The sequence below is a fragment of the Chionomys nivalis genome, chromosome 4, assembly GCF_950005125.1.
Source record: "Chionomys nivalis chromosome 4, mChiNiv1.1, whole genome shotgun sequence".
In the NCBI taxonomy this organism is placed as follows: Eukaryota; Metazoa; Chordata; class Mammalia; order Rodentia; family Cricetidae; genus Chionomys; species Chionomys nivalis.
In genome coordinates, this window is record NC_080089.1 from 114527360 (window position 1) to 114548535 (window position 21176).

General features: G+C 49.2%; 1 protein-coding gene across 1 annotated transcript in view; it reads left to right on the forward strand.

The window, feature by feature from the left end:
- Itga9 (integrin subunit alpha 9) overlaps positions 1–21176 on the forward strand; it is a 306519-nt gene that overhangs the window by 41587 nt on the left and 243756 nt on the right. The window contains exons 5-8 of the mRNA XM_057767071.1: positions 4533–4600; positions 11371–11500; positions 14321–14406; positions 17261–17329. Of these exons, the coding sequence (XP_057623054.1) occupies positions 4533–4600; positions 11371–11500; positions 14321–14406; positions 17261–17329 (353 nt within the window). The remainder of the gene's footprint in view (positions 1–4532; positions 4601–11370; positions 11501–14320; positions 14407–17260; positions 17330–21176) is intronic.

The window sequence follows — 21176 nt, forward strand, 5'->3', positions numbered from 1 at the left end:
TCTGAATTTGTTTAGGGTAGACACAGAGTCTCCGGTTGCCCAGAATGACCTTGAACTTCTGATCCTCCTGCATCTACCACCAGAGTGCTAAGATCATAGGCAATCTGTGCTGAGATCATATGAACCACTGTGCTCAGTTCATGATGGGACCCAGGGCTTTAGCATGCATTGCAATCACTCTGCCAACTGAACTATGTCCTTAGCCCCCACAATGTTGTGCTTTGTTTTGTTTTACTGAAAAGGAGTGGGGTGTCTGGTCTTTAGTGGGCATTCAGGCCCCCATGGTTTGATGCTGCTGAGCCCCGAGACAGCTGGGTGCTCAGGGGTTCTGCAGTGCAGCTGCTCACACTCTGCCTCGTAGGCTTTGCTTTGCTCAGAGGCCATGAGCACAGTCTTCATGACCCCCATTACTGTAGTTTTTAGGAGTGGTTGTCCCATCTGTGGCTGTGTGACTGTTCCCAGGTCTTCAGAGGTAGTCAGTAGAGGTCACAAGGGTGGACATGGATTTAAAAGATGAACACTTCATCCTGCTTCTCATGAGGTCTACAAAAACATACACTTACCCAAGTTCGAATTAGTGTGGACAACCCAGAAGGTCTGTGCTGTGTAGACAGAGACTGCTCTTTTTGTTCCCCGCTGCCGAGACCTGAATAATCACACAGAAACTGTATTAATTACAACACTGTTTAGCTAATAGTTTAGGCATATTTCTAGTTAGCTCTTATATCTTAAATTAACCCATTTTCTTTTCATCTGTGTATCACCACGAGGCTGTGGCCTACTGGTGAATTCTGGCATCTGTCTCCTTCGGCAGCTACATGGTATCTCCTTGACTCCACCTACTCTCTCTCTATATCTCTGTTCAGATTTCCCACCTGGCTTTGCTCTGCTAAGCCATTGGCTGAGAAAGCTTTATTCATTAACCAGTGGTAATAAAAGATATTCACAGCACACAGAAGGGAATCCCAATCAGTGCTGTGGGTCTTTCCACTCTTTTTCTTTTTTTTCTTTTATTTGATTTTTAAGACAGGATTTCTTTGTGTAGCCCTGTCTGTCCTGGGATTCACAGAGATCCACCTGCCTCTGCCTCCTAGTACTGGGATTAAAGGCGTGTGTCACTACCACCCAGCAGGTCTTTCTCTTCCTGTTATACCCTTTTATGTCCTTAGTCTCTGGGTTAGTGGTAGCAGTGACTCTAGAGTCCATGATGCCAAGTACATGGAGCACAAAGCCGTGCTGCATGGTCTTCTGGGAGCCTAACTGGCTGGAGGTCAGAAAGGCAGGTGAGAAAGTCGGGGATGCAGAGAGATGTCAGAGTTCAGGACCGTGGTGGCAGGAGAACCAACCATGCCTGGCCCTTGTGCATTTCTTCCCGGTCTCTAATCTAGTGTAAGTACGTGTCCAGGCCACACCGTACAGTCACGTGTAGTCAGGCAAATGCAGGCTAGCGTTGAAGACATTAGGCTAATAAGATCCCCATCTTCGTGATGGGAAGTGTATCGTCTGGAAAGTCACCTGAGCAGGGAAGCTGAGGGGGCATCTAGAAGCTGAGGCCTCCCAGAACAGAGGAACTAGGGTACCATTGCCCCCACGTGTATGTGGTAAGGGTGTGGCAGGAGGCCAAAAGAAAGCACACGGCCTCCTTCACATTGAGAGGGTTTGCGGCAGCAGCATAGAGGTTTCCGGGAGGCTGGGATACGGCCTGTCCTCTAGCAGGGATTTCTGAGTAGTGGGGTCCTGGCAAGGACTCCACATTCATCCTCATTCCGGAGCCTCCAGAGCAGGCAGGCCCAGACCTGGTAACTTTAGAAATGTCTAAGTCATTGCTGGTGTGTCCCAGGCCCTCAGCTGTGGAGTAGGGCAGTGTCAGCTCAGAGAAATGGTAACTGGCCTCCCAACAGGCACCTCCTGCTGCCTGAGGCTGGGGTGCCTCGTCTCTGTAGGACATTAGCCTGGGCCGGGATGGGGCCGACTTGGAAACCTCAGCTCCCACCCTCGCAGTTTGGAGGTTGAGGGAGGCATGGTGATGTTTCTCTGTGAACTGTCTTTAGAGTCCCAGCCATAAAGAGATTCAGAGCTCTTTAAAAGGTGTAACATTTGCACCCCATGGCTATTGTGGCGGATTTATAAGGCTGAACCGTGTCAGGCGAGATGGTCTCTCTAGACTCTTAAAGTCCGAGTTTCCTTGGTTGTTTCGCTGTCTATAGTTGCAGCCGCAGGGAGGTGCACAGTCTGTGAAGTGCCTGCCAGGGAGCATGCCCATAAAAAGCGGATCGTGGTTGTCTGGGCTTGTCACCTCAGCACTGGGGAGGTGGGGACTCCGAGTGTCTGAAACTCCTAGCGTAATTGGTGATCCTGGGGTTCAATGAGGGCCGTGACTCAACAAGCCAGGGTGGGTGGGGCCTCAGGCCTCCGCGTTCTTACTGTGCAGTTGTGTGGAAACCACATTCACACAGGAACACACGCATGCTCTCATGCAAGAATTACAGTGGCTTGTTCAGCTTTAATGGTAAAAACCAGTTATCAGACATTGTAGGTTTTGTAAGTAACTGCTTAAGTTGGGCATTTTGATCGTTTTTTGTTATTGTGCTATTTTTAAAAAGGACATGTGTGTGTGTGTGTGTGTGTAGTATGTGCACACACGTATGTGTGCAGGTTCCAGAGGAGGATGTGCAATCCCCAGGAGCTGTAGTTTCAGACAGTTGTGAGCTGCCTAACATGAACCCAGGTCCTCTGGAAGAGCAGCAAACGCTCTTAACTGCTGAGCCATCTCTCCAGTCCCATGCTGTGCTATCTGAGGCAAGATATATTTTCACTTAGCATCATTTCTGTATCCCACAATTGATGTAGGATTTATTTCTTTGCCCTTATCTTCTGCTCAGCCCCCACTGTGAGATTTTGGGCCATTTTTGACAGCTGGGGAGTCTTCCTCACAATGGCAAGGCGGGAGGAACTGTAGCCTCCCGGGGGGGGGGGGGAGGAGTAACTCAATTAATGTTGCATTGTAATTTAGCCCGGATTAATGACCACTTCCTGGAAAATGTTACAGACTCTGTGATGTGTTGTTGGAAACTTAATTTTTCCTTCTATTTCCCTGGGGCCTTGCTCCCCTCCTCCTGGAGCACACACTCAGAGCTTCAGGAAGCAGCATCTGTAGCAATCATAACTTCATTGTTCCTTTGTATTATTTATTTAGTGTCTTTCAAAAAACCTCCATTGCCTTTAATGGTACTAGAGAATGGCTCAGAGCCTTGGGGACAGGGTAGGGGTCACTAGGCTATTAGCTGGGCAGCCCCAGCCTGATAGTCTCCAGCAGCCTTATAGCCACAGCACTGGAGCCACTTGAGGGCCCTCTCAGGTCTCCACTTCCTCCTCTCTGCTCCTGAGATGACTTCAAAAAGCCAGGTGACCTCTTGATCTTGCAAAATCACTCACTTTGTAAAACCTCCACGAGACCACAGCAGCAGAAGTCTGCGTGTGAGGTGGCTGTGTGACCCTGGGTGATTCTTGCCGGCTCATGCATGGAGAGATATGTGTCTAGGGATGAGAGAATCAATGAAACGATGGGAAGAAGAGCAGTGAAGCCTGAAGCTGGCTAAACAACCCTCAGGTGGCCTCCCGTTCTCCCCTCATGGCTTAACAGGAGAACAGCAGCAAAAATGTCCCCTATGCTGAGTGTGCAAGTGGTGCACGGTGTGCCTGTGGGTGGACAGTATGCATGTGGGTGCATATTCAAGCGTGTTTATATGTGTTAGTGCGTGCACATTTGTGCACTCCTGTACATGGAGGGCAGAGGTCAATCTTGTATGCCATCTGCTAGCAGGCATCAAGGGTCAGGTTCTCCCGAGTCTACCTCCCCAGTGCTGGGATTGCAAGTGTGCACTTGCTTCACTTTTTTGAAAACATGGGTTCTAGGGACTGAACATAGGTCATGCTTACACAGCCAGCATCTTAATCAGTTCAGCTAACTCCCCAGTCCTGGTTCACTTTTCCTGCACACGTGGCAGATGAGGTGTTCGCACACACTAGCCACACACACCTCGAGAGTGTGATCACAAGCTGGGACCAGTCCCCTCTTCCTCAGCCCACAGGTGGGGGACTTGCTTCCGGCTGCCCAGCAGAAAGGAGATTGTCAGGGCCTATACCGAGCGTCTCTCTGGGTGGTTTGACCTCCTTCCAGGGGACTCCACATGGGAATGTCCACAGTGTTCCGTTTCTTAATCCTGTTTTTAGCTCCCTGGATCCTCTAGGGACCTTAGCCCTCTCTGAAGTCAATGGAGTAACCGCCGCCAGCCTCCTGGCTAACGGCTATGGCTGTCTCTCCTCTTTCTCCCCATGGATGGAGGTAATCCTCGGAGGCACGTGGCAGCCTGGCTCTCCGATGGCTTCAGAGCTTGAACTTTCTTTCTGCGCCTCAGCCTGGATGGCATCTCTGGGCCCAGCCCACAGAGGCGTAGGGGAAGTGGTCAGATCTGCACATGCCTGGCACACACTGACATGGCTGTGGTCTGCTTTTCTCCCCCTTCCTCCAGAGTATAAGAAGAAATATGGGGAGGAACATGGCTCCTGCCAGGCCGGGATGTCAGGCTTCTTCACTGAGGTGGGTGTCAGCCACATGGCATTTATTTCTTTTCCCTTCTGGGTGTTTGGTCCTTTCCATTTTGTGGTTGGGGGGCCACGGAGATGGGATTTCTGGTGTCCTGGGCAGTTGAGCCCGAGTAAGTAGATTCTGGTGTTTCTACCAGGGGACTTTAAACCTGATGAAGGTCACCTGATGGGCTGGGACTGCTTGGGTATGCGGACCTGGGCTGGCTCATGGGGAGAGTTCTACAGAGCTGGCATGGTCTGAGCTGTGTGGGAGGAGCTGACAGCAGTTTGAAGATATGTCTGTCACCTGGGGGCCACATCACTTCCACCTCCTTAGCAGAGAGACGCAGTTTTACACACACCAGGTTTTCCATCCCTTGAACTGTGATGACTTAGGCTCTGGAGTGAGCCCAGTGACAGGAACAGAAGGATTTTTGATGGCCAGGACATTTTCAGCTACTGTTTACTCTATGAAAAATGCATCTCTTTATCTTGTGTGTGTGCATATGTGTATGGGAAAGTATCCCACGACTTGCATGTGGCCGTTGGAGAATGACAGGAGAATGTTCTCTCCTTCCACATGCATGTTCCAGGATCAAGCTCGGGTAGTCAGACTTTGGGTCATGTGTCTTTACACAGTGAGCCACTGCAGTCCCCAGGGAATTGACCACGTGTCTTTACACAGTGAGCCACTGCAGTTCCCAGGGAATTGACCAAGTGTCTTTACACAGTGAACCACTGCAGTTCCCAGGGAATTGACCACGTGTCTTTACACAGTGAACCACTGCAGTCCCCAGGGAACTTTTCTCATTTAATGCTCGTCTTCTCTAGAGTTCTACATCTTTGTGGGAGGCAGCCACAGACCAGCTACATGCTATCCACAGGCTATCCACAGGCCATCCATAGGCCATCCACATGCCATCCACATGCCAGCTACATGCCAATCACAGGGCAGTCACAGGTCAGCTGCATATCAACCACAGGCCATCCACAGGCCAGCTACAGGCCAACTACATGCTAGCCACATGCCAGCTACATGCCATTTCACTCTTGGTTTTGCAAGCAGCAGTACCATCCATGCCAAAGACCAAAAGTCAGTCCCTTTGCACTGCCAGCTCATCCAAATCCTGTTTAACCCCTAGAACACATCCCAAGTGACTGCCCCTAGAACACATCCCAGGTGACTGCCCCTAGAACACATCCCAGGTGACTGGTCGTTCATGTCATCATCTCTGATGACTGCCACAACACTCCTAGAAGAGCCACCAGCCCCACTTGCTGACTCACTGACCCCAGATTGTCTCCCATGATCCTTAATTTTTTGAAAAAAATAACATTTTATAAATTATGTGTTTATGTATGAGTGTATGTGCATTGTGTATGTGTGTGTGAGTGCAGTGTCCACAGAGGGCAGAAGAGGGTGTTGGATTTCCTGGAGCTGGAGTCGTGGTTGTGAACTGTCTGACCTGGGTGCTGGGTTCTGATGGAGAACTGCAAGCACTCTTAACTGCTGAGTCACCATTCTAGCCCCTTCTTCCTTTTTTTTTTTTAAAAAAAAAACTCATGGTCAAATGTACATAATATACATTCTCCCGTCTAAGCATTTTAAATCCTACAGATCAGTTCTTAGTGAATTCACGGTGGCATGTAGCTGCACTCTTGTGGAATTTTTTTTTTCCACTCCAGCCCGGGTCCTTTCTTGAGTGGTACCATATGTTCTCTGGCCAGTAGCTCGAGGGAGTTTGCAAAGTGAACCCTGACATTCTGACCCCATGGCCTCCTATTACTTGGAGACAGAGGCCCTGATTCCACACTGCCCAGGACCTGACTCTCAGGACCCTGTGCCTTTCCCTCCTAGAGGAGCATGCATGACATTGAGGGGGCAAGATAGAGCATTCTCTGGTCCCAAGGCTTTCTTTCTAAAAAGTCAGGAGTGGAATTGCCCTGGTAGCAGAGATGCTTCCTAAAGTCAAAGAGAAAACAGTTTGTAATATAGTAGCTGGTTAAGAGGCAACAAAGAAAAGATACATGGTTTCATGAGCTGCCTGCCTCCCAAGTGCTGGGATTAAAGGCATGCGCCACCACCGCCCTGCTGCAATCTCAAACGAGTAAACTCCAGGAGCTTTGCTTCAGACTCTGCCTTCAGCTCACCTCTCCTGTTCATACCAGCATCCTTTCCTGACTCTATAGCAACGGTGTTCAAACCGTGTGGCCCAGGGTCTCCATGGATTTGGCCCAACACAAAATACAAATGCGTTTAAAATGTAAAATTTACTTTTGCGATTTTATTCATGACATTTGCACAGCTCTTAAGCATGGATACCAAGTTCAGAAGGATGGACCTGCCTGGTCTACACAGAGTTCCATGCTGGGGCCTGGGGTTGGCAACACCATTTGTTGTAGCTGTTGAAGGAGTCAAAATGAGCATCTCCTCCTGCCCCCCTCCACCATCTCACCGATCTACAGCCCATCACTGAGACCCACTTTCTCTCTGTATCCTCCCTCCCACTGGAAAACCTTTGTCCTCTTTTCCCCAGCCTGGCCTCCCGAGGACAGCAGTGCCCCGGAACCACCCTCTACAGACAGCAAGGGCCTTGTGGTTGTCCTTGCTCAGACACCCCATGTCTTCCCATCTGCCTTTGATGAAATCTGACTCCTGCTGTCCGCAGCCCCCCGGGCCCTCCTGCCTCTCCATCCCCATCTACTTCCTGCACGCATAGCCACGGTTACTGGCGGGACACAACCCATTCTCACTGTGGCTTTGCACTAGAGTGCCACACAAGCCGTGTGCACTAGTGTTTGTCACACACAGTGTGTCCAAAGGCATCCGACTGTGAATTTGGTATATTCTTTTTTCAGTCTTAAGGATGAGGTATTGGGCTACTCGGAGGGCTGCTTCTTCTAGAATATTCTTAGGCATAGGCTGCCCACAGGCAGAGTTAGGCTTGAGTGATTCAGCGTGGGGTGGTGTGCTGTGGAGATGTTTCCCCATGAGGATAGAAGAGAGGGTCAATTCATGGAAGAAATTAGAATTCATTAAGCTTTTGATCAGGAACTGAGGGACAAGGGTTCCTGGGGGGAGAGGGGCAGGTGTATCTTTTTGGCTCTATCAGCTTGTAAGTTGGAGAGGGGGGCATTAGAACTGGGCATTGCCAAGGGTGGGGAGGACAGGGCCATGTAGGCACTGGGCCCAGGCAGCAGTACAAACTAAGGGTGACCAGAAGGAGGGGTCTCAGAGCCCGAGATAGCCTCGGTGCCTTGCCATTTGCCTCCTTGGCTCTGCAGATAAGTAGGGACAGAGTGTCCAGAGCACAGGAGAGGGTGGACGGCTCTGGTGGGAAGGCCCTTCTTTTTGCCACCTAGTTTTCCAACTCCAGCCGCGGTCTCCTGGCTTGCCTGTGCCTCAGCCTCAGCTCTGGTTCCCAGGCTTTGGGCCCTTATAAACAGTAGGTCTTTGAACTCTCCGTCTCCCTCAGTTTGGGAACTGTAGCTGCCTGCAACTGAACAGGAAGTGTAGTTGAAAGGATCCGGCAGGCTCCGTTCCCCTCCTCTGCCCTCCTGCTGACCTCCACACTCTGCCACTGCCGTGAGCTGTAGCTTGCTGGACGTGGCCATGCTGGGCCTGACGGTTCCCACCCGAGATGTCTGCTTGACGGATGGGTCAGTGTCCTGGAAGTCATCTATCGTCTCCGAGTTACAGATGCCCTGTGTCCTTGCGGACATTAGCTGGTCTTGTAGACTAGACTATCAGTGGTGACATCCTCCAAGCTTCCAGCAGAGACCAGGAAGGGCCAGCACACTATGGAGATGTCAGGTGAAATTCCTAGGCTCAGATTTAATAGAAGATGTTGTACTACCCAGTAGCAGGCACACAAAACCAGACAGCTTCTTCCAGGCACAGCCAGCCAGGCACATCTAGATGACCGTGCACCTGAGGGACATCTTGGGGATAGGCCCATTCTGTTTATTGAGGGAGCAGATTTAGTCAACTGTGTATTTTACTTGTGTGTATCTGTGTGCGACATTGGCATTGGCTGTTCCTTCATGACAAAGAGCTTAGATTGATCATATTTTTCTGACATTTGTGAATAGCACCAAAAAGGACCCAGACACCACTCACAGGGACTAGAAGAGGCCAAAAAAGCAGGCTTCCAGGAAGGCAGTGTCTCCCTTGAATTCGGCCAGGAGGGGCGCAGGTTTGACTGAGTCTGCCTGTGTGGACTGAGATGAGAGAGAGTGTGTGATGGCTAAGAGAAGAGGGAAAAAAAGTAGGAGCTTTGTCTTTATGCTTTAAATTTTATTGTTATTAGTGTGTGTGTGTATGTATGTATGTATGTATGTATGTACACACATCCATGTGCATATATATACACACGTGTGTGCATGCATCCATAGATGCCAAAGGCCAGCTTCATGTGTTGTTCCTCAGGGGCCATTCACCTTATTTCTTTGAGTCATCTCTCAGTGAACCTGGAGTTTGCTGACTAGCCTGGCTGACCAGTGAACCCCAGCGAGCTGCCTGTCTCCTCCTCCCCATGCTAACATTCTAGGTGCATGCCACCATGCCTGGATTTTTCTGGGTGTTGGGATTGAACCCAGGTCCTCATGCCTGTGCGACAAGTACTTTACAAACAAGCTAGGCTTCCAGCCAGCTTTTAAGGTTTTTAAGGAACGAGATGACTGTGTTGAATACTTCGTGACACTTGGGAAGGAGCAGGGGGTAGTAACTGCATAGTCTTTCTTAGGGATGAATTCATATCACAAGCAAACAGTGGGTCCCTCACGGGGGGTGGGGGAGGCGCCCTGCAGAGCCTTTGCCACTTCCTGCTGTGGCTCAGAACCATGGCTTAGAACAATGAGGAGACTGCTCCACTGTGTACACGACTGGTCCTGGGGGCGTCACTCATGCCCTCCAGTGCCAATTGTGTTTGGGCGTCGACTACAAATCCCTTTTCAAGCTCGAGGCCAGGAAGAGTCTCTCTCCTCTGTTGAAGTCATGGTTTGTCCTTCAGACACCCTGTGAGAACTAGTGCTGCTCTCGCACCAGTGTGAGGAGAGCGAGTGGATGGGACGGTGAGTGTGCATTGCACCAGTGTGAGGAGAGCAAGTGGATGGGACGGTGAGTGTGCATTGCACCAGTGTGAGGAGAGCAAGTGGATGGGACAGTGAGTGTGCATTGCACCAGTGTGAGGAGAGCGAGTGGATGGGACGGTGAGTGTGCATTGCACCAGTGTGAGGAGAGCGAGTGGATGGGACGGTGAGTGTGCATTGCACCAGTGTGAGGAGAGCGAGTGGATGGGACGGTGAGTGTGCATTGCACTAGCGTGAGGACAGTGAGTGTGCATTGCACTGGAGTGAGGACAGTGAGTGTGCATTGCACTGGAGTGAGGACAGTGAGTGTACATTGCACTGGAGTGAGGACAGTGAGTGTGCATTGCACTGGAGTGAGGACAGCGAGTGTGCATTGCACTGGCGTGAGGACAGTGAGTGTGCATTGCACTGGAGTGAGGACAGTGAGTGTACATTGCACTGGCGTGAGGACAGTGAGTGTGCATTGCACTGGAGTGAGGACAGTGGGTGTACATTGCACTGGCGTGAGAACAGTGAGTGTGCATTGTACTGGTGTGAGGACAGTGAGTGTGCATTGCGCCACACTCCTGGTGACTGTGGAAGGGATCTGTCATAGAGGAAGGAAGGATGGGATGGAGGGAAAAGGCTTCCTGCCCAGCCTTACCGCCCAGGGAGGAAGGGACCAGAGAGCCCCAGCCGCCTGGTCTGTGTCTGTGTATTCATACGGATTTGTCATTCAAAACATTTTTAATCTCAGTTAAAGTTCAAGCGTACCCCAAGACTGTCTCTCAGTGCCTAAAGTTTTTGTTTTACCTTATATAGTTATTTTCTTTTTAAAGACTTACTTGATGTTTGCCTGCGTACGTGCGCCATGTGTGTGCATGTTGTATTTTTTTTAAAAATTAACTTACAAAAGATTTAGATTTTATTTTTTTCCCTGTTGTTTATTTCTCCATGCATACCTCACCACTTTGTGCTCTCCCTCCCCTAGGGACCTTCTTTCCATCTTTAAAATTGTATTTATTTATCATTTTGTATGTATCTGGACACATGCGTGCACGTATGTGGGTGTGTGTGTGCACTTGCGCACAAGAGTGAGCAGGTGTGCCTGCCATCGTACATGCGTGGTGTTAAGAGGACAATCAGTTCTCTCTTTCCACCCTGGGTTTTGGGACTGGGACTTGGTTGGCCTGGCTTTTCAGAACCCCCTTTACCAGCAGAGCCAGTTAACTGGCCAATGTTTTTATTGAGACAACTTCTCGTGCAGCCCAGGGTACCTTTAAACTCGCTGTGTAGTCAAGCCGACCCTGAAGTCCTGAGCCTCCAGCCTCCACTTCCCAGCGCTGGGATTACAGGAGTTCACCACTATGCCAGGCTTGATGCCGCCATGTTCTCTTGAGCACTGGTTCTTGGAGTCACGTGATTTAGGAACATGATTGTACACCATTCATGTTTTATCTTAGCGTGAAGCTGGTGTGTGTGGGAGGGGTCCATGCAGCCTCATTGGTGCCCAACATAGGGACTTGGTCTGTCACTCATTCCGTCCCCTCGCTTAGGAAGCTCTTCTTTAGTCCTGGAAGTCCTAGCTACATGGTAGACTCCAGATTGCCCAGGACCTGGTACTGTGTGTGTTGCCCTAAAGCGGTATTGTGACTGTGGTTGTCAATGTATCTCCTAACCCTCTCTGTCTCCTTTTGGATTTTTTTCCCCTAGGAGCTGGTGATCATGGGTGCCCCAGGCTCATTTTATTGGGCTGGGACAGTCAAGGTGCTGAATCTCACGGACAACACATACTATAAACTGAATGATGACGTGATTATGAACAGGCGGTATACCTACCTGGGTGAGTCGCTGGGGAGTCTGTAGGTGACAAGGCGGGCTCAGTGGTCATCATCGCCACAAGTCTGTGGATTATTGCTTTATTAACAGGAAGAAGCAGTAGTGGGCTTTTATACCCATCACTCTTTTTTTGTTTTTGGTTTTTTTAAGACAGGGTTTCTCTGTAGCTTTGGAGCCTGTCCTGGAACTAGCTCTTGTAGACCAGGCTGGCCTCGACCTCACAGAGATCCGCCTGCCTCTGCCTCCTGAGTGCTGGGATTAAAGGCGTGCGCCACCACCGCCCGGCTTATACCCATCACTCATAATTAATTACACTTTAATTAGAGTTTCTTAACATCTAGTTGCATACCTGGGTGGTAGAGAGATCAAAAGAGGAAACCCAATCCAACCTGGATGGTCTTGTTAAAATCTGATGAGGGAGCCTCCAGGGGAATCACCATCTCCTTGCCTCGCTTTCGCAGCCAGCCACATTCAGACGGCCTGACACAAAATGAATGAGCTTGAACCTGGCTTTCCCTAGAGATAGTATCAAACAGTGTGTCGGCTTCCTGGTCACAGGTACAAACAGGAAGACTCGGAACTTCCATGATATTGAGTGACATAAAGCTGAGCTCACCTCAGAGGCACTGGGAATTCCTCTTGTTTGTCAATTGTCTAGAAAGAAGATAGGTATAATTTAATTTAGCAGCCGCCAGGCAAAAATGATCCTGGACTGGGTACTGCAGCATGTATTCAATTCATAGTTCTTACTACTCTGGAGGCCACAGACGCAGGAGAAAGTTTAGGAAACCAAAGACATTTAATATTAAGTCTATTCTAGACTTCATAGCAAGGTGCTGTTTCAGAAGAAGGGAGGAGGATAGGAAGAAGGAAGGAGGGAAGTAAGGAAGGAGAGGGGGAAGGAAAGGGGGGGAAGGAGAGAGGAGGAGGCAGAGAAGGTTCTGGTAGGAAGTCATGCTCATTTAGAACAGAATAAGCTGGGCACGGTGGCCCACCTGTAATCCTAGCTCTCTGGAGGTAGAGGCAGGAGGTCAGTTTGAGGCAACCTAGCAAGACCCCGTCTCATAAAACAAAAAGTAACAAACAAGCAAAACATACACAGAGATGGGCTGCCTTTGCTTGAGTCTGGGCCTTAAAGTGGACTAAAAAATAAACTAAATTTAGAACAGTTAATAATGACAAAATAATGTCTTTCATGCCTGCTGTATATAAATCAAGCCAAGGGAAACTCTTGACCCCCTTTTTAATAGAGAATTCCCTGGAAACACCTTGCTGGAGGATGTAAGGAGTTGGGGGGAGGTGGCTGCCATGACCATTTTGCACAAACCCAGTAGCACTTCACATGCTTTGGGGTGTTTCTGCATCCAGCTCCTTAACCCACCACTTACTAAGCATTTGCTCAGGGCGAAACTCGGTGTGTAATTTCTTCCGGTTTCTGAAACAACCTTATAAGGCAGCCATTCTCACCGCCGTCTACGGTTAATAGGTGAGGAAGTGCGAAGACATTACTTGCCAAGGTCGCATGGCTTACAGGCAGCGAGTCAGTTGTAAACCACGGTTTCTGATGCGGGGTTTGAATGCTGAAGCCCCCAACCCCAGGGCGTGTGCTGCAGAGGAAGCACCTGCCTCTGGTACCGAACCTCCCGCTCAGATGTGAGCTCCGTGAGGTGGGGGCTGCTCATATTCCCCGGGTGTTGTATGTTTAGTAACTAGAAAGGACCCAACGCTGAGACAGGGAAGGCACAGGGAGTCACAGCTCCTTAGTGGCTATAGGTTTGAACAAAGGTCCCGAGAACTTCAGGACCTGTGGTTTCTCTCTGTGTTCAAACCAGAGGCCTTTATCTGCAGCAGGGATTAGCGTGGAGTAGTGAGGGTGGGTATCCGTCATGGCAGTCTTGGGTAATGTGAGCCTTCAGGCCGAGAGATGTCAACCACGGGGAAAACGAGATAGCCGTGCTAAAGCAATAGTAGCCGACATGTGTCACGAGTCAACATTATAATTGCAGCATTAGGGTTTGAAGGTCATGGGAAAGCTTGAATAAGAGACAGCAACATACACATCTGCTTGCCAGAGGAGTGATTTCAACCTGCCAGCCAGGCCCGAGGAAGGCGGGAGACATTGAAATCCAGCGCAGGTGACCTTTTTCCTTTGTTTCTGGGTTCCTTTCAAACCCAGACTCATTGATTGCCCATCTGCTCGCCCAACCATGAATCCATCCACCATCAGTATCTGTTTCCTCTCTTAAAAAGGATGCGGCAGAGTTACTAACCGCAAGATACTCCAGACTCATGCAGGTTGGCTTTGAATCTTGCTTGGTAATCTTGAGCATGGTTGGCTTGTCTATATGCAAAAAAGGATATTGAATACTTTGCAGTATGAGGAATTGAACCAAGTATGCACAGGCATTGAGCTGAGCCCCTGGCCCTATGTTCGTTTCCTTGACCTGGATGGGGTTGCACTGCTAAAGATGTGTAATCTCATTCGTGGAGTTGTGCGCTTTCGTGTGTGCACAGTGTCATTAGAACCGTATTTCCCAAAGTCAGAGACACACAGGGTGTTTAGCACCCTCCTGTTCCCTAGGGACAGTCAGGAGCTACTGCCCTCACAGTCTCCCTGTGAGCATTCATTTTTACGAGACACACTATTTAATATGAAGAGATTGACAGCTGCCATCTGTCCTCCAGAGGGTTGATGTCCCAACACTAGCTAGAGCATCCTGTCTGGACAGAACACCTACCCAGGAAATGTTTCCTTCGGCTGCATTTTTTTCTTATCTCACTTCCTTCCTCAAGCATGTCCTCACTTTCTATCCTCCCTGTTCAGGCTATGCAGTGACCGCTGGCCACTTCTCTCATCCGTCCATCACTGACGTGGTAGGAGGTGCCCCGCAGGATGAAGGCATTGGAAAGGTGAGGAGAAAAGCCCGAGGCATGATGATGTAGTATCAGGCAGAGGAGGGGGCATGCTGCCCTGCAGAGGTTTTTCCGGTTTGCTTTGTCCTGAACACTCTCCCAGCAGGCTGATGAGTAAGTAGAGGACTGATGGGGAGTCCTCCCAAAGACTGATGGAGAGTCCTCCCCAAGGACTGATGGGGAGTCTTCCCCATGGACTGATGGAGAGTTCTCCTCAAGGACTGATGGGGAGTCCTCCTCATGGACTGATGGGGAGTCCTCCCCAAGGACTGATAGGGAGTCCTCCCTATGGACTGATGGAGAGTTCTCCTCATGGACTGATGGGGAGTCATCCCCATGGACTGATGGGCTTCTCCCCACGGGCTGATGGGCATCCTCCCCATGGAATGATGGGGAGTCCTCCCCATAGACTGATGGGTGTCCTCCGCATGGACTGTCTCCTTCTGGTCACATTTGGAGGGTTCACACCTTGAAAGCTTAGAATGTTTGCAGTTGATTTTGGGTGTGATTTTAAAGACTACTGTTCTTGACGTCATGGTACCCTCCAGAACATCCACTGCTGTCCTAACTCAAGTGCCTCCACCTTCCCACGCGACTCTGACCTGATGGAATCAGATCTCATCTGTAGGTCTTAAGAACTTCATAATGCCTGATTTTCACTTGTTTCCCCCATGTTTCAGAACAAAACAAAAACAAGCAGAAAACCCCACTGTGTTCTCAAGACCAGGGCTAGCCAGGGAACATGTCGATATGGCTTTCTCTAGTGTAGCTGCCAAAAATGTAGGGGTCACCCTATAGTCCAGGGCCCTCTGAGGCTCTCTGGAAATCATGGCCTCTAAGGGGAACTGTGGCTGTGGGCAATGTCACGGTTCAGGCCCTCCTGCTCAGGAGATCCATGTTTATTATGCTGGTTGTACTTATTCTTCCTCATTGCTGCGACTCCATCCCTGTCAAGAAGTTTTTTATGGAAAGGAGAGTTTTTTATGGCTTAGCATCTGAGGACACAGGCTCCATCACAATACAGAAGGCATAGCGGCAGAAAGGAAGCATCCACACCCCAGAAAATTAACCTCAAGACCAGCTCCCACTGATCTTCCGCGAGGTCCCTCCCCACAACCCTCCCAAAGAGAGACTCCAGCTGAGAACCAGGAAAAGTGCTGGGCAAAGCTGAACAGTGCTGTAAATTCTGGGCTCATCGTCCCAAGGGTTGACCAGTGTTGGTATCTGACCGTATCTCCTGTGGTTCAGAGAAGTGGAACCCTGAGTTCTGGACCCCACATCCTTCAGCCAAGAAGTCAGCGAGCTCAGAAGCTGTCAGCTGACAAGGCTTGGCTGAGACACGCTCATGAGGTCACCTCTCTGGATCATCTCAGGCAGCAGGCACTGTTTCAGGAGTCTGAGGCTGTGCAGAGAGGTCCTTTGGAAACGAAACTAAATACATACCTCAGGGCTTGGAGGCAGAGGCTGCTGAGGACTGCACAGTTGAACTCTGATAACTCAGTCCAGAACTGACTCTTTCTGAGTCACGTGAATTCCTCTACACAGTGGAAGGAAAAACCCCAGTGGTGATGGCGCCGTCTGGGGAGGAAGCAGGGCCACCAGACTTCTCCATTGTGACCTTTAGGGTTTGGGTGCTTTCAGGTCCCGGTGTGTTAGCACTGGGCCTTCCTATCAACATGGCTGCTCCTTAGCCTAGGAAAGGGCCCTTTACCCTGGTTCTCATGAGCTCATATTTGCATGATATGTGACCAGAGGGACTGGAGAGATGGCTCAATGGTTAAGAGTGCTTGCTGCCCTAGTAGAGGACCTGAGTTTAGTTCCCACCATCTGCACCATGCAGCTCACAGTCACCTCAGCTCCAGAAGATCTGATGCCCTCTTCTGGACTCTCCACATCACACACATACATATACATTCACACACACACATACATATACATTCACACACATTCACACACATACACACTTTCACTTATACACACATATGCACACACATACACATGCACACACACATACATACATACATATACACATACACACACGGGAAGGTGGAGAGGGAGCACAGAAATAAATTTTGAAGATATAATGATGAGGGGCTGGAGAGATGGTTCAGTAGTTAAGAGCGCTTGTTGCTCTTGCAGAGGACCAGAGTTAGGTTCCCAGCACCCACATAGTGGCTCACAATTATCTGTAACTCCAGTTTTAGGGGGTTAAATGCCTTCTCCTGACCTCTATGGGCACCAGGCATGTAATATAGTGCACGTACATACATATATACATGTTGGCAAAACACTCATATACATAAAATAAATCAATAAATCTCTTTTGAAAAACAACTCAGGCATCAATGGCTTCATAGTGCTATGGTCTCTGAAAAAAATTTCACCAAAAAGGGATTTAATGTTTCATTGCTTATTTCCCTGAACTAAGCCTGTGTTTATCCACACGAACTCCAGAATTCTAACTGTTATGTGGAAAGAATCATGTTGGAGAGGTTCTCTCCTGTGCTCGCCTTCCCCGCTTTGTCTTAGCTTGTGACATCATTAAAGCTCTAACTCCCAGGACTGAAGGAGTCAACTTAAAGAGAAAGCCTACCTATCTATCCCCTCCCCTAGAGTTGAATCGCTCAGTTCTAACTGGGGTCCTTCCAGGCCTCTGTGAACACGATGTGGTTCGGAAGATGTGGAGATCCTTTCCACCCCAGGATTGGCACTTGCCGACCGCTCTCTTGGCACCGTCCTTACCGTTAACCCGTGTACACACCTGTGAGGGACAACAGGCAGACAGCGTTAAGTATCTGTCGCCAGCACTTTCACCCTGACCGGGTTTGTTTCTTCTGTTTTCGTCCCGCAGGTTTATATATTTAGAGCTGACCGGAGATCAGGGACCTTAATAAAGATTTTCCAGGCATCAGGAAAAAAGGTGAGTTTTTGATGCGGCTCCTGTGGGAGTCCGTTCCCTTCGAGGATGTGTATAACTTGACTGCTCATGTGCACCGGGGCAGACATGTAACAGATGAGTTTGTACACGGCTAAGTTGTGGGTTTGTTTTAGAAGGTGTCACGGTCTGAGTGCTGGCATCCAAATGATGCATGCTGTCTCTCTGCCTCTCCCCTCCTTCACTTTGGTCTTCCTGTAACTGTCTCAGGCACACACACAATCAAAGCCAGAAAGATCAGGTACCTATAATTTTCCCTGTCCATCTGCCTGATGCTTCCCCCTCTGTTCATGTCCTTGACCCACCCCTGACTGTCATTGCCAGGAGGATTGCTATCCCATGGAGAAAATTACACCTAGCTCATGTACAGAGGTGTTCAATCCACAACCTGTCTAGGCTGTGTGTAGCCAGGGATGCAGCCCAGCAGAAATTATAAAGTTCTTTAAAACATTACGAGGGGTGTGTGTGTGTGTGTGTGTGTGTGTGTGTAATTGGTTGTTTGGCAACTCTATCACACTGACCTGACTTTTTGGGTAATGGTTTTATATCTCAGTGTTCTTAGTGTTCTTAGAAGGTTGAGAAGCAAATGGCCACAAAGCCATTTCTGAAGCTGTCTTGGAAAAGGGTTCTATGACGCCCTCCCAGGCCATCTCCCTCCCTGTTCCCTGAAAGTTTCCACTGTAACCCATGAGATTCAGCAGTAGAATGGTTCCGGTGATTCATTCACATCCTTTTCCTGGGTTTCCCTCTCCTGCCCGTGGTTTTTTTTTTTTTTTTTTTTTTTTTTTTTTTTTTTTTTTTTTTTTTTTTTTTTTTGGCTTAGATCAGCAGGAAGGTGTGACTGAGCTAGGTGGCTCAGTGGGATACGCGTGGGGGGGCGTGGCTCAGTGGGACACGTGGGGGCTAGAAGGATTGCGGGTTCATGGAGGCTGTAGGAGGCTTTAGTGGGCTCCGTCACAAAGCTTTGGATGTGTGGAATATGGGAGGGAGCTGCCAGGAGGCTTCTCCTGCAGTTTCCCTGGGGAAACAATGGTTTTTCCTTCCTGGCCTGCTTTTCCTGGTTCCTGCTTCACCCCGGCTCTGCATTCTTCCTGCTCCGCACCAGCCTGGAAACCTTCCATGTTCCACCAGTGAGCTGTAGCCTCGCTCAGAATCCCAAAAGCCCCGCTTATGCTTAGTTGTTATTTCTTTCCCTATGGTTGCAGTTTTAACAACCCTAATGTGCACACTCAGTGTATAATGATCATAACCTTTGCATAAAAAATGTACCCACAAACTTGGCTTTGCCTTTAGCCCTCGCAAGTGTGCTGGCATGCATTATTTTAACATTTCCCAAAACCTGAAACGTTAGCATCAGATAGTAATGGTGAAAGATTTGCAAAACAAATTTTCTAAGCAACTCTAAAATTAGAAAAGAAATAGTTCCATACTCTTGGTGGTGTATAAGACTGAGAGAGCCCCGGACTCGTATGATAAATGGATGGTTGTGGTTGTTGGTAATGTGTCCACACGTGAAAGAAAGTGTGAGCATTCTATCAGAGGGCCTGCAGAACTGGACCCTGCCCCCACTGTTTCCCTGAGCATCCGCCTGTCAGTATCTCTTCTCTGCCAAAGCCTCGGTTTGCAGAGGGCCTTCCTTGACCAGTTGTGTTGAAGTGAGTCAGGTGTGGACGATGATTTGAGAGTCGGCGCTGTGAGGGAAAATCGTGCAGCCTTTGAGAACCCTTGTCTGCGCTGCCTGAGGAGTCAGCGTTCAGAGTTCTAGGACATGCCTCTTTGAATGGCCTCATTGTGATAGGGTGAGTGGTGCTTTTCCATGCAGAGACTGCAGGGCCAAGGTGCTGTACCCCAACTCCATAGCCATCTTCCTAATTCTCCCCCTCCTTTCTCCCATCTTCCCACCCTCCCTTCCTCCTGTGATCTTCACTGTCCCCTCTCAGCATCTCCAGCCACGGCTGTGCTCACCATCATCCATCTGACCTTGACGTAGGCCTTTCCCTTCTGTAGACATCTGTATATTGCTAGAGGATACTGACTTCTTCATTATCTTAGGGAGAGGACATGATCCGTGGGCTTCCCAAGGATGCCACTGGCTTTGCCCTTTCGTCCAGGGCTCCATAGACAACAGAAGTTCCAACTCAGAAAGCCACCCACTTACTTCCGCTTCTCTTTGGCTCCACTTCAGTACAAATTGTCTGGTGTCTGCTCTCTATTGAGTTGGGCACCTTACGACAGTCAGCACAAGGTCATCACTACGTTTGTGGTTCAGACGTGAATGCAGACACACTCTGAGCGGCCAAAGATTGCCAGTTAAGGAGCGCTGGGTCCAAAGCATGTCCTTGACATGTAGACGTGTCTTTGACTTACCTCAGCAGGTGAAATGTCCGCATTTTAAAAAAACAGAAGGATTTTTGATTGAACACCTATGAAGACACCAAGCTAGATAGCCTGCTGCGGTTAAGCCAATCGCCCCCTGGGTCTCAGTCCAAGAGAACAGCTCTTGGCTTGACTCATCTGGCCTGGCCTGGGTTTCGAAGCAACATTCTAAGTCCAGGGCAAGTGTCAACTGCAGGAAGCAGGTTGGAGCTCAGTCTGCCTCTCTCAAACTCCATGAGGTCAGCTGCCAATATGTCTCACAAGAAAGACAAAATTCCAGGCTTTTCTATTTAAAAGCATTTATTAGAACAATAGCACCTTCTTCTTCTTTTTTTTTTTTTTTTTTTTGTTACAAGTTTCAAACCTGCAGCCCCTAAGTGCAGGTCTAGCCTGCACACTTAGGGCTAACATAGTATTTGCTTATTTACTTAATTATCACGGAACTGGATATTAGCCTAGGATCTCAATCTGCTAGGTAAAGCTCTCTTACTGCTGAGCTATATCCTTAGCTCTTTTGCAACTTTCACCTAAGAATTTATTTTATAATTTTAAACTGTGTGTACGTGTGTGTGGATATGTGTGTGTGAGTGCAGTATCCATGTGAGTCAATGATGTCACATGTCCCTGGAGATGGAGGCGGTGATGTCATATGTCCCTGAAGTTGGAGGCAGTTGTGAGCTGCTCAGCTTGGCTGTAGGCCGCAGTGTATGCTCTTAACCTCTGAGTCATCTCTCGGGCCCCTACTTTTACTTTAGAGGGAGGGTCTTGCTAAGTTTGTCAGGCGAGCTTTGAACTTAGGGTACTCGTACCTCTGCTTTCAGAATTACAACCCGGGGCCACCAATCCCACAGCAATTGGTATTAAAAAAAATGAGCACGTCGTCAGCATTTGGAATAGGTACTGAAAGTCAAGATGTAGGTATTGTCTTGGAAATGGAAAAGCTGGTGATCTGGGAGCCAGCTCTCCTGGTGATGTTAGCCACAGCTGGGTGGGGCTGCTACTGCAGCTGGGCCCCTGGGCTCTGGATTGCTGCAATCCCCACCACTCACTTGGCTCAGACACTGCCAGCTCAGATGCCGCCTACAAGGGCGCTTGAGCTGCTGGTTATTATTTTATTCTACTCATCCAGGCAAAAGCCCGGATCTTTGGTCTTTGTGTCGGAGGCACTGGATATAAAATAACAGATACTGGGGCAAGGGAGAGGGCTTAGTCACAGAGTCGTCTTGTACAAGTATGAGGACCTGGGTGTGATCCTTAGGTCCTCAGAGTACATGTGAAAAAGCCGAGAGTGGTGGCTTGCTCTTGTAACCTCAGCACTGGGGAGGTGGAAATGTGCGCATGTACCTGCATATCTGTGTCCTTGTACACATCTACATACGTGCACTCACATGAACAGGCACACACATGAACACGCACACTGCAACACACACAAGCACGCACACACATCACATACACA